We start from the raw sequence: 14,837 nt of genomic DNA, 5'->3' as shown, positions 1-14,837 counted from the left end.
TAGCCAGTTAATGGGCTCCTCCAAATTACATCTATCGATTTTAGTTAAATTGGGTCACGTTAAGGAACTCAGATTGTTGTTTTTTAATACTTTTCTATAATGCCATGGATTGGGTCCAATTTTTTTTTAATGGACAGAAACCACAAACTTCTATAGATATAGTATATAGCCACATTTCTTGTCACTAAGTGACCTGCTGGTCATAATTCCTATAGCTTGTTGCACCTAGTCAGGCATAAATGTCAACCAGGCTCCATCCCATGCTCATAATTCAAAGGCCTATTTCTGCCTCCTTGAGGCTTGCAAAATCAGATCTTGGTTTGTTTTCATTTTCAGTGTAGTAGCATTTGGGATTTCCTGACTTTATTATGATCAAATTCCATTTCAAAATTTTAAAACATAATATTTTATGTTTTACTTTATCCCAAAGCATATATTTTATCTAATTTTTTTCTCATTTATGTCTCTAATTAATAGCATTGCTTATAAAATTGCTTTGCCAAACTCCTAAAGAATGGAGAATGATTCTCTAGAATCATATCTCTGGTTAATAAAATTTTTTTGTCTTTTTTTTCCATTATTTTTTTAAAAACAAAGCCTTTCATTCAATTTATACTCTCTTTGTTATGTAAAATATCTTATCTTTTCCCTTGTGTTTGGAATGTACTTCTCTCCTCACTTTCAGTTATTCCCTAGATTCCTTCAATGCTTCAGCTTAATTGTAGTCTCCTATATAAGATCTCTCCTCTTCCCTACACCTTCCATTGCCAATGATAGAAAGGAGTATAAGTTTTGGGAAAAAAGAGAAGAAAGATAAATAATTTTAACTTTTGTCCTCCAGACATGTTTTGTTCTTCTCTAGTGAATATGAGCTTCTTGAGGGCAGAAGTGGGATTTGATTAATCTCCTTGAAGAATTCTCTTGTGACTTTACTATAACTTATATTGAAACAATAACAAATCTCTCTCTAGCCTGAAATCCTCAACTAAACTCTGTCTCATATCTGTATTTTAGCATTTTTATTTAGAAGGAAAATATTCTACTCAGGTTGTCTCCTGATAACTTATCATAGGTTCCTTTTGAAATTTTTGCTCATTAATTTTTAATTTTTATTTTTTATTCAATCTCTCCCTCCCCTCCCTATGCCATAGAAGGCATATGGAAAAAAATAAAAAAGATTATGTCTTTCATATTTCCACTTCTCAGTTCATTCTCTGGAAGTAACATTCAAAAGGTTTTCTTCAAATACTAAATCTGTCACTGTATACATAATGTCCTCTTGGTTCTATTCATTTCACCCTTCATTATCTCATATAGTTTTTTCCAAGATTTAAAAAAAAATTAATCTGCTCATCATTTCTTACAGCACATAGTATTCCATCACAATAATGCACCACAAATTATTTAGCCATTCCCCAACTGATGTACATTTCCTCAGTTTCCAGTTCTTTACCACCACAAAAAGAGTTGCTATAAATCTTTTGAAACATATAAGTTTATTTTTTTCCTTTTCCCCTTATCTCCTTGGGAAATAGACCCAGCAATAGTATTGCTGGACCTAAGGCTATACATGGTTTTTTAGCTCTTTGTGTATAATTCCAAACTCCTATCTAAAATGTTTGGATAAATTCACAGTTCCACCAACAGCATATTAGTGTCTTCACTTTTCCACATGCACTCTAATATTTGTCATTTTAACCAATCTGGTGGATGTGAGATGATACCTCAGAATTGTTTTGATATGAATTTCCCTTAACAGCAGTGATTCAGAGCATTTTTCATGTACTTATATGTGGTTTTGATTTCTTCATCCAAAAACTGTTCATTTATTTGCCTATTTGTCAATTAGGGGATGACTTTATTCCTACAAATTTGACAAAGTTCTCTACATATGTTTTATATGAGACCTTTACCCAGCAGATTGCCTATGAAAAAATTTCACAATTTTCTTCCTTTCTTCTAATATTACCAACATTTGTTTTATTTGCATAAAAGTTTTCAATTTCATGTACTCAAAATAATCCATTTTACATTTCACAATGCTCTCCATCTATTGATTCATAAACTACTCTTCTATCTGCAAATCTGATAGATATGTTCCTTATTCTTCTCATTTGCTTATGATATCTCCTTTTATGTCTAGACCATGTATCCATTTTTATCTTATTTTTGTGGATGATATAATGTATTGGCCTGAAACTAGTTTCTGCTGAAAAATTCTGCCAAAAAACAAATTCCTAGCAATTTTTCCAATATGATGATTTCTTATTCCAAAAGGCAGTATAGATCTATATATTTGCCAAATACAAGGTTACTATAATCTTTTACTACTATTTTTTGTATATCTCTTCTATTTCACTGACCTAAGTTTCTATCTCTTAGCCAGCACCAGATAGTTTTATAATGACTTCTTTATAATATAGTTTAAAGCTGATACTGCTGGACCTCCTTCTTTACCTTTTTTAATTATTTTTTTGCTATTCTTGCTCCTTCATTTTTCAGATGAATAATGTATTATTTTTTCTACCTGAATAAGATAACTTTTTGGTAATTTGATTGGGATGGTATTCAATAGGTAGATTAGTTTAGATACAATTGTCATTTCAATTATATTAGCTTTACCCATCCATGAACAATCACTATCTCTCCAATTATTTAGACCTGATTTTAATAGTTGTCATTGGTTCTTGAAGATTATATCAACACAGTTCAGGATTTGGCAAGTCTTACAAACCTGGAAAGGCTTCAAGTATAGATTTAATAATGTTTTGGATGTCTGTCATCTGAAGACCAGCCTAAATCCCTGAGAAGTTCATCATCAGATGGACCACAGGGGATGATTTTTTGTGGGGTTACTCTACCGACTTTCTGACATTGATAAAATCACCTATAATTTTTGTAAGCTAAAAAGACAGAGCAAGGATCTACATCAATGACATAACAAATATTTTCAATACATCATTTAATTTATAATTCTGGATTATCATAATATGTCTAACGCACAATCTTTTCTAAGGTTAAACCCTTGTTTGTTTTTAATCTTTTGATATAGTATATCCAATTTATCATCTATCTCTCTATAGATAGCTATCTGTACTTATAATATATAACATATATACATATATGGAGAGATGTACGTATATTGTAAACAATTATGAATATATGATAGAATAGAAGGTCCCACATAATAAAGCAATGCTCAATTCCAAAGAGAAAGTCCAAAAACCCACACTTTCCTGATTTAACTCCAAGGAGCTATCTTCAAGTGATAACCCTACAGCAAAAGTTAAATGTCTTTCAACTATGCTTTTCTAGTCCTTCCCTTCTCCAGGCACCTTCCTTTCTAAGGTGACTTTCCATCTACTCTGTATGCATCATGTAGGTAACTATTTATGTATGTGTTGTTTCTTCCTTTAGATAGTAAGGTCTTTAAGGGAAAGATCTGTTCTGTTTTTTTATTTTTATTCCCAGAACATTATACCCTTTGTTTTATATCACCAGCATAATTCCTGGCACATAACAAGTGCTTACCAAATGCTGGTTGACTGACTAATCCTGGTCATCTTCCTCTAATCATTTTCCAGATTATCACTATTCTTCCTAAACTAGGATGCTAAGAACTAAATATAACTCTCCAAATTTAGTCACACTGGCAAACAGCCAACACAAATATTTATTTCTCTGGCCTCTATCACCATCACATTTATAATCCTGGGAAAGTCTATTAGATTAGGTGTTGATTGCATTTCAGGAAGGAAATTTTTGTTCAGTTGTTTTTCATTTATGTCTGACTCTTTGTGACCCCATTTGGGGTTTTGTTGGCAAAGACATTGCAGTTGATTAATATTTGCTTCTCCAGTTCATTTTATAGATGAGGAAACTGAGGCAAACATGGTTACATGACTTTCCCAGGTCACACAACTAGAAAGTGTCTGAGGCCAGACAACTCAGGAGGAAGAGTCTTCCTGATTCCAGGTCTGAAATTAGTCACTGTGTAATCTCCTTAGCCAACAAAGTCTGAATTCATGTATTGACTAAACGCAAAACAATGATTTTCAAATTCCAAGATTCTGGAATTCTATATATGAACAAGTAACAACTTTCCTCTAACTCTTCTCACCCCTTCGAACCTCTGATTTGTGAACCATTACCATAAGAAACTTTACCTAAGCTCCCAAACAAACCAAGAATTTGATTTTTTAAACAAAAAGTAGAACCTCAGAGGAATATGATATCTCTTTATCTTTACTGTAATCAATTCAAAGCATATTGTTCATTCACAACAAGGAGATGAGCCATTAGCTACTTAATTTCCAGATCTCATAGCTTGGCAATGGCAAAGCATAATTCCACAATCACAAAACATTTGATTGCCTTATAATTCAGGACAATAGAATTTCACTTGTGGTATCCTCTCTTTGATTTTCTCAAAGTTCACATGCATGATGCCAAGAAATAGCCTGAAGATTCTTATCAATAGCATCATGGATTTGGAAGGGATCTTAGAGAATCTAGCCCCATTCCAACTTGAACGAGAATGCCTAACAAGAACATATCATAACCAAAGATAGTGGGGTCCAGCCTTTGCTTGAAGATCTCTGAGGAAGACCACTTCCTTCCCATGCAATCCATTTCATTTGTGGAGAGCTCTGAATGATAGCTTTTCCTTACTTTAAGTCATTGATTTAAGTCTTTCCAGATTCTACTCACTACTCTGGGTTGTTCCTTCGGGGTCAAAGACAAAGATTCCAATCCAGAGAGCCCTTCAAAGGCTTAAAAAAAGATTGTTATTCCTTTTCTACTTCAGCTTTCAAATCTCCAGGCAAAACATTACCTCCTTTAAACAATCCTCCAAAGACATGAACTCCAGCTCTTTCATTATATTGCCTTAGTTTGGTCATTTATCAGTCTGTCAATAGCCTTTCTAAATTATGGTACTCATGGGGGCAACTGGGTGGCTCAGTGGATTGAGATGCAGGCCTGGAGAAAGGAGATCCTGTGTTCAAATCTGGCCTTAGACCCTTCTTAGCTATGTGATTCTAGGCAAGTCGCTTAACCCCCACTGCCTAGCCCTTAGCACTCTTCTGCTTTGGAACCAACACACAAGCATTGATTCTAAGACAGACGGTCAGAGTTTTTTTTTAAAGAATAATATCTTCAAATGTATAAAAATAAATTATAGAAGATTACAAATGAAGGCACATAGATAGAAATGTAGTAGCAAAATATATTAAAAAAAACAAGGAAAAGAATTCTAGGTTAATTACAACCCTAACATAAGAGCTACTAGAACTATATAGAAAAGCAGAGGATTGTTTCTGTACTTCAGACCCAGTTTTCTTATTGCTTGGAAAAATATTAGGCAAATTACTGACAAGATCTTAATTTTGCTTTCTCTCTGTCATGGGTTAAAATTATAACATCTTCCTTCAAGCAATGTCCTAGTATCACAATCAACAATTTTTCATTTTTATTAGCCGCATGAAATTATTTTGCATTGAATCAAAGACTTCTTTTTAAATCACTTACCCTACCCCTAATAGGCCGACTGTATGCTCTCGTTGTCTTTTGTGGTGCCCGTGACATCACCAGCATGGTGCATGATGCTGCGATCTCACTCCATGGAGCCAGATGGCTGCATCAGGAATTGGATTCTGTGGCATTAAAAAGGGAAAGAAAAAATTAATGTAATGATAATTCAGTGTTGAATGGTGTCCTCTGCTTCAGTTATTGTTGTCCACTTACAGTCTTTTTACAAAAGCAAGTTAAGACAAGGATAGCACTGTCACCTTTGAAATTAAGATAAACTGAGTCACAAAATTTGGAGAATTTTCAATTTGATGGTAAAACTAGCAATTACCAATAAAGTGGCCCTCTGAACTCCTAACCAGCCAAGAGACCATGGAGTAGGGCTAACTAGCCTTCATATAGATTGAAGAAGAAAAAGAAGACAGAGAACAGGAAGCCTAAAACAATATCATTGATTTCGATGTGCATAGCAGACACTAGCTCAATTTGATGACATATCAACAGGCATATACTAACCCTTTACTATATGCCCAACAGTTCTGGGTATTGGGGATAAAAAGACAAAAACGGGCATGTTCCTGCCTTCAAAGAGTTTATATTTTGTTGAGGAATATACATATACAGATAACATAATACAACACATCCATATGAAAGTTCATGTAAAATACATTAGCAGTAAACATTAAAAAATCCGTTTGGGAAAAGAGGGCACCAGTAGCCAGGGGATGGGTCATGCAAAACCTTCACATAACAGGGGGCACTTGAACTGAGCTTTGAAGGAAACTGCGAGCTCCAATTAATTGCTTATAATAAGAGGTGGCATTTATGTAGCACTTTGAAGTCTGCAAAGTGCATTACTGGGGTTATCTCATCTGACAAATATCCTCTGAAGCAGTTATATCGATTTTACAGGAGAAGAAACAGGCTCTGGAAGGCTAACTAACTTCCTCAGGGTCACAAACTAGGCAAATGTCGAAAGAAGGATTTAAACTCAGATCTTCCTCTTTCCAAGACCTATCCTCTCTCAACTCCACCAACAGCTGCCCCTAAAAAATGGAGATGAAGAGGGAGTATACTCCAGACATGAAGACTTGCTTTTGAGAAGTCAATAAGGAGGCAAAACATTGTATATTTTATGAAACAGCATATAGATCAATAGAGAAATAGAGTATATGAAGATAATGAAATTATTATTTAATATATTTATTTAATTTATTTAATTTATTTAATTAATTATAACATATAATTAATTATAATTTATTTAATATAAGATTATTATATATTAATAAAATACGCAACATTGACTAGAATGACCTCTAAGATAACTGTTGTAATATTACCTTTGTGTACACTGTATAAAACATATTGTATTAGAGAATAAGCAGGAGCCAGGCTACAAAAGACTCTGAAGGCTATACAGAGAAGTTTGTATTTGATCTTAGAAATAAAAGAACAGGGCTGGAGTTTTATGAGCCAGGGAGTAACACAGTAAGAAATATGCTTTCAGAATATCACTTTGACATCTGTTTGGAACATCAGAGAGGTACAACAGTATAAGGGAGGAGTGATGAGGGCCTGAACTTCAATAATGGACTCTGAGGGGATAAAAGGGAACAGATGCCAACTGGAGGTTGAGGTAGATCCAAGAGAACTTGGCAACTGACTGAATATCGAAAGTAAAAGAGAATGAAGAGTTGAGGATGACTATGAAATTGCAACCTGGGTAACTGAAAGGACAGATGGTGGGCACCCTTAACGGAATTAGGGAAATTAAGAAAAGGGATAGTTTGAGAGGAAATATAATGAGTGAACATTACGTTTAGGATGGCTATAGGACATCCAGTGGGAAATGTCCAATAAATGATGTAGCATTGGAGTTCAGATGAAGGACTCTCAGGTGAAATATCTAGATCTGGGAATCATTTGCTTAGAGATGATAACTCAACCCTTTGGTGTTTTAATAAGTATTTATTATTCAAGGTTCACTGTTATCACATTTTATATCCATTTAATATGTTTTTCATCAAAGGCAATAATTTTTTAGAGACTGAAAAAGAACAATTATAGACTGTACTGAAGTTTTAGATAAACAATATTAAATTTTAAAAGTTAGAGCAGTCAATATTTGGATCAATATGCTAATTTATTCATTTCTTTATTTAAAATAATTAATAAACTCAATATTAAATTGTGCTTTTCTCTAAAATAGCTAATTGGATCATATATTAAGTGCTGGAAAGAATTATAGTGATCATTCAAGTCAAACCTGCTCATTTTACAGATGAGGAAACTGATCAATACAGAGTGATTCAACAAACGTTTATTAAGTGCCTACCATGCTATTGTTATAGTTGTTGTTCAGTCATTTCAATCATAGCTGACTCTTCCTAAACCCATTTTTGGCAGATACTAGAATGGTTTGATATTTCCTTCTCCAGTTCATTTTACAGATGAGGAAACTAAGGTCAAAAGGGTTAAGTGACTTGCTCAGGGTCACACAGCTAGTGTCTGAGATCAGATTTGAACTTATTCCAGACTCCAGAACTGGTACTCTCCACTGCACCCCTTAGCTGTCTTACTATACCCTAATTTGCCTACCATGAGCAAGTAACTAAACACTGCCCTGAGAATAAAAAGACAAAAATGAACTAGATCCTGCCCTCAAATAACTTACATTATACTGAAGAGGATACAACATATGCTCTGACACATTCAAATCAAGGAAATGCAAAATAATGATGGTGTGGGCTCAGAGTCATTAACTCTGTACCTCAGTTTTCTCAAATGTAACATGAGGTTGGATTGGCTGGCTTCAATGTCTTTCCCTACTCCAAATCTATGATAATATATTGAACTTCTTTTTGAAACTGTCCAGTGGCAAAGAGTCCACTAATTCATGAAGTGCGCTATTGCAATTCTGCGCTAATAGTTAGAAAATTCTTTCTTATTCTGTACTGAAATTTTCTCAATTATTTCTATTCATTAGTGCCAGACTTCCCTCCAGAATAGCTATTAGAGAGAAGGACTAGCCTGGGCAAAGGAACAAAGGAGGAAATTTGCAGGACATGTTAGTCATAGAAGATCTAACCAACAAGAGAAGTTGAGAGCAGTTGAAGAGGAACTACCATAACACACTGAGCTTACAAAGGAGCCATAGTATTTCCTTACTATTGTGAGAAGCAGGTACTAAAAAACAAGATGGCCCTTAGAAAGCAAAGAGTCTTGAACCAAGGCTCAAGAATTCTGATATAATTCAGTAGCATTCAGCAATCAGTCAAGGTTTTTAGGTCAAGGAATGATGCAATCAGGGATATGCCTCAATTTTAGCAGATTAATGTGACAAAAGAGCATCCATGGCTGCTTTCTAGGTCTCCCTGCAAATGCCTAATAAAAATATTGAGAAGAACAGGACCAAAGACATATCCCTGTAATATGCCAATAAAAAACTCCTTCCTGGTCAACCCTACCAATCAACCACAGTTTGCTCCACTGGCTAGGAATTCACTTATCACTTCTGTCTTACTTTTCCAATTTATTAAAGTCACTAGTAACCATGTGAAATGCTTTGGTGAAATTGAGATATGCTTTGTGAATGGTAATTTGCCTATATTGGGACCCAATAAAAATTCAAATTTTAAAAAGTATTAGTTCAGTGTGAATTATGCTTGTCAATCATATTCTGGCTTTTTATTGTCACTCTCTTCTTTCCTAAGTCCTCAAAAATCCATCTGTTTAATAATATGTTCTTAGAAATTTACTAAAATGTCAAGACCTCCAATGTATGCTTTCCAGAACCTATTTTTACTTTCCCTTATAAAAACTGATCAACTTTGAACGGTCTTTTAGAAATTCTCCAGTTCTTTAAAATTTCTCAAAGATGACCAAAAGAGGTCCTGAGATTATACCTCTAGATTCTTTCTAGATACTGGATTATAACAATTCATCTTGGACTGAAGAGCTGAACTTTCTTAAAGTAATTAAATCCTCTCAAAGTTTCATGGATCACTCTACTCTACCCTCTCCAGTTTTGAGGTAATTTCCAGACCACAATGCAAAATGTAAGAATGATGAGCTCTTAGACAGAAATGGGATGTATATAAAAATGACTGGTTAAAAAAATTATTTTATAGGAGCCTGCAAAATCTAATGAAAAGGCTTTAAACTAAAGAGAGAAGAGGGAGGAGAAAACTGATGATCCTTTAATTCATTCTATGTGCTTGTTCTTCTATCCATATATCTAGATAACATAGAGAATGGCAATAGCAACACAGTTAAATAGTAAAGAAATAGCCCAAATGACAAGAAATAAAACTCATAAAAGGTGACAACAATAAAGTTGGTTTCATATGCTTATACATACATGCACAAATTATGAGTAATATATAAGGGAGAACTGTAGGTCTTGTTTTTAGGAGGTCTGTAAGTAAAAACAATGTAAAGACCACAGAAATAGAGCTAAATTTCAAGTATTGTTCAATATAATATAATATATTTAACTACATATTGGCCAGCTTTAACTTTTTTTTATACATGTCAAAGATGAATTGCAACACTAGCCAACTATATATTTGGTATACTCTCAAGCAGGAAAAATTCTAGTGGATACAAATGCTCTGACATATAGGCCACACACACACACACACACACACACACACACACACACACACATACACACATGTAAACTATGAGCTACGTAAAAAAGAAGAATGATTATTTGTGATATTCAGTTAATTTAAGCAAGCCAAATGCCAGTCATACGTGGGAGTTGGGACAGTTCATCAAAAAATGTGCTCCTGTTTTATATGAATTTTGTTGCATTGAACTGGCTGCCTTTGCCTCAGTTGTCCTGGGATGTCTGGGGGTGGGAGCAAAAACATGATGGTGAATGATCAGTTACCTATCCATCAATTGGGGAATGGCTAAACCTATTTTGGAATATGAATATAATGAAATCCTACCCTGCTGTAAGAAATGATGAAAGGGAGAAACCTGGTAAGACTTACATGAACTGATACAGAGTGAAGTAGACAGAAATAGGAAAATAATTTATAAAATAAGGAACAATATTACAAAGGGGCAGTTAGGTAGTACAATGGATAGAGTCTTGGTCCTGGAATCAAGATAACCTGAGTTCGAATCTAGACTTAGACATCTACTAGTTGTGTGGCCCTGGCAAGTCACTTAACCTCTGCCTGAATCAGTTAGCTCAACTGTAAAACAGGGATCACAGCAACCATCTAATTTGTTGTGAGAATCAAATGAGATAATATTAATATTAGCATAGTGCCTGGCACATAATGGGGCCCATCCCTAAAGACAATCAACTTTGAAAGACTTTAGAATGCTGATAAATACTAAAATTATGATTCTAGAGGACTGATGAACAGTGACAGAGAAGTGGTAAACTCAAAGTGCAGAATGACTTACATGAGTTGTACAGATAGGACCAATGGAGAAGTTGCTTTTACTCAACTATTCATATTTGTCAAAAGGATTTTGTTTTTTTGTTTTCTTTTCCCAATGGGGTTGAGAGGAAGGAATAAGAAGATAAGAGAGAGAGAGAGGGAAATAATATAATTTAATTTATATTTAATTTTAATTTAATTTATTTAAATTTAACTTATTTTAATTTAATTTATTTAAATTTAACTTATTTAAATTAATGTAATTATAATTTTTAAAAAATTTCATTTTCTTAAAAAAGAGAATGGTCAGAAATTCACAAAAATAATGTATTGAAACCATCAATTGCCTACTGGGCAGTTATTTGAATTCCCTGGTTGATAATGAGAGGAAATGAATAAGGAATAAAATAGACAGTCTCTTTACCTGTTACAAAAAATAAATAAATAAACTCTGAGCAAGATGACAATAGAAATAAGGAAGAATTTGTCTGTTGATATCATTAGAAGGAAATGTAATTGAATTAGTTTTTTTCCACTCTATGTTTCAGCAAGGATGAAGTGCTGAACCCTTTCTGTTTCCTGATAATATTTCAGATGGAAACCTGACAAACATTTAAGAAATAATTAATCCCTATACATTTGAATGATTTGAAAAATCAGTTTAAAAAAAAAAAGAGTCCTAACCAATTTCCTTTAATGACACAAATAGATTTTTATACCTAAACCATGGAGAGCAAAAACAGAGAACAAAAACTAAAGGTAAATTTCCTGAAGGGCAGCTAGGTGGTGCAGAGGACAGAATGCTGGACCTGGAGTTAGAAAGAGTCATTTTCTGAATTCAAATCTGCTCTTAGACACTTACTATTTGTATGATCCTGGACAAGTTACTTAACCAGGTTTGCCTTAGTTCTTCCTGTGTAAAATGAGCTGTGTAACAAGAGGAGGGCATTTGCAAAAGAACTTTGCAATGCAAACTTTCAAGTGATTGACAGGAGCATGTGACAGAGTCACATGGAAGTCTAAGGGTCAAGATCTGGGTAAAGATTCTAAGGTCCCAACAGTCTTGGTACTTCTCTCCTGAAGGACCTCGGAGATTGGAGGTTTTACATCAGCTTTCTGGCCTTTTGGTGATACCAGCTAAAGAGAAAGGAATCCTGCTTGCACTGGCTGCTGGCAGTTAGAACAGAGGACTAAAGACTCACTTCTCCACTGGACCTGCTTTGGAGAGTTTTCATCAGAAGATCCTGGCCCATTGACTGGACTCCATTTGTGAGATTTTGTGTTGGGGAAACTTAATATTTTTAGCTTAGATAAAATTAGGTTAAGATAGGTTTATAGAAATTAGGTATAAGATTATCATAATTTTCCTTATCCTTTTCCTTCTTCCCTTTCCTAAAAAATAAACCTGATTTTTATATGTTTCCTTCTTGTTCTTTCCCCTAACAAAATCTCATTGTTAGATCTGGAGGTGAAAATGACAAACCACTCTAGTATCCTTATGAAAAAAAAAAAAACCGAAATGGGGTCACAAAGATTTGAATGCAACTGAAACAACAGTACCAATTTCCTTAATGAATATCAAATGGATATATAAAAACATTAAATAAAATACTAGCAAGAAGATTACAGCAATATATCACAAAGACCATACACTGTAACTAGGTCAGATTTATACCAGAAATGCAAGATTGGTTCAAAATTAGAACAATATCAGTAAAAAATCCATATGATTATATTAATCAATGCAGGAAAAGCCTTTGATAAAATACAACATTCCTATTAAAAACACTATAAAGTATAGGAATTTATGGAACCTTTCTTTAAATAATAAAAAGTATTTATCTAAAACAAGTATTATTTGTAATAGGAATAAAGTAGAAGCTTCCCCATTAAAATTAGGGTTGATGCAAGGATGCCTATTATTCAATATTATACTATAGCATATAGCAGCATGATAAGAAAAAAAGCAATTGAAGGAACAATAATAAGCAATGAGGAAAGGAAAACTCTAGAGAATCATCTAAAAAACAGTTGAAACAATTAATCGCTTTGGCAAAGTTTCAAGATATAAAATAAGACCATAAAAATCATCAATATTTTTTATACTTCCAAAAAGTCAAGCAGGAAGAGATGGAAAGATAAATTCTATTTCAAATAATTCCAGACAATAATTGGGAGTACCAAGACAAATCCAGAGAGTATTATGAACACAATTCTAAAATACTTGCACTCAAATAAAGTCAGAGCTAAACAACTAGAAAAATATATATTGCTCAAAAGTAAGCCACACAAATATAATAAATATAATAATCCTACCTGATAATTTCTTTAGTGTTATACCAATCAAATTACCAATTAATTATTTTAGAGATCTGGGGAGAAATAGTAACAAAATCAGTTGTAAAATCAAGAATCAAAAATATCAAAGGAATCAATGCAAAAAAATTTCAAAGGAATTTCCTGGAATTTCCAGATTTCAAACTATGTTACAAAGCAGTAATCATCAAAACAATCTGGTACTGGCTAAAAAATAAAATAGTGGATCAGTGAAATAGATTACTTACATAGTACATAGTAATAAGTTACCATAATAATCTAGTATTTGGTAAACCCAAAGATCCAAGATTTGGAGATAAGAAGTCGTCATCTGACAAAAATTGCTGAGAAAACTGTAAAGCAGATTGGCAGAAACTAGTTGTAAATCAACATCTTATCAACTGCATACCAAGATAAGACTGAAATGGATACATGATTAAGAAATGAAGGGTGATATCATCAGTAAATTAGGGGAGCATGGAATATTTTTATCTTCCACATATATGGATAAGGGAAGAATTTATTATCAAACAAGAGTTAGAGGGAATTATGGGAATTAAATAATTTTGATTACATGAAATTAAAAAGACTTCTGCACAGACAACACTAATATAGTCAAAATTAGAAGGAAGACAGGATGGGGCATGGGGCATGAAATTTACAGTAAGTTTTTCCATAAAGCTGTGTATACCATCACTTGGTCTGAATTACATAGAGATCAAATAAAAGGGTAAAATAACAATTTTTACCAAAAGAAATTTATAGAAACTCTTTCTGTGGTGGCAAAGAATTAGAAATTGAGGGAATACCTATCAATTAAGGGAATGGCTAAGTAAGTTGTAGTATGTGATGGCGATGGAATGCTATTGTGCTATAAGAAATGATTAGCAGGATAGTTTCAGAAAAATCTGAGAAAGACCTGTATGAACTCATGTAAAAGGAGCAGAACTAACTAGAATAATGTGCACAGTAAAACCAATATCATATGAATGATCAGCTGTGAAAGATATAGCTATTCTTATCAATGTGGTGATCTAAGACAATTCCAAAGGACCCATAAAGAAATATGTTACCCACCTCCAGAGAACTGATGAGCTCTGAATGAAGAGTGAAGCATTTTTTTTCTTCATTTGTACTGTTTTATTTTTTGTGGTTTCTTTTACAATGTGGTTATTGTGGAAATATGATTTGTGATGGCCTCACACGTATAACTGATATTTAATTGTTTACCTTCTCAATAAGGGGGAAAAGACAGGAAGGAGGAAGAAAATTTCAAACTCAAATGTTTTCTTCTAATGAGTTTTGAAAATTTTTATAATCCATTGAAAAATATTTAATAAAAAAAATTTTTTTTAAATGTTCTAGCTGAGGATACTCCTAGGAAATAGAAGATAATAAAGAGGTTCTATCATCCACACATTTAAAGATCATATTGTAAGGTCAATAAATTATAATAGCCAAATTGCACAATTCAGGGAATTATAGCCCAATCAATCAATTAATAAGTTTTTAAGTTTTTATTAATTGATTACTATAAGCCTTTAATTTTATATTTCTCTAAAGCTCTTAGAGTATCTAGGTGGTACA

General features: G+C 33.4%; 1 protein-coding gene across 3 annotated transcripts in view; it reads right to left on the bottom strand.

The window, feature by feature from the left end:
• Window positions 1–14,837, bottom strand: part of IL15 (interleukin 15) — a 181,657-nt gene that overhangs the window by 84,944 nt on the left and 81,876 nt on the right. For 2 of the 3 annotated variants that reach the window (XM_016423201.2, XM_007496294.3), the window contains exon 2: window positions 5,530–5,654. In XM_016423201.2, coding sequence (XP_016278687.1) covers window positions 5,530–5,595 — 66 coding nt within the window. In that variant the 5' untranslated portion in view covers window positions 5,596–5,654. Of the gene's footprint in view, window positions 1–5,529; window positions 5,655–13,498; window positions 13,651–14,837 lie in introns of those variants that run through there. The other variant, XM_007496295.3, reaches the window with a different exon arrangement.

The sequence above is a fragment of the Monodelphis domestica genome, chromosome 6 (assembly GCF_027887165.1).
Source record: "Monodelphis domestica isolate mMonDom1 chromosome 6, mMonDom1.pri, whole genome shotgun sequence".
NCBI lineage: Eukaryota > Metazoa > Chordata > Mammalia > Didelphimorphia > Didelphidae > Monodelphis > Monodelphis domestica.
Note: the sequence above shows the minus strand (reverse complement) of the source record. Positions and strands in the feature narration are given on the sequence as shown.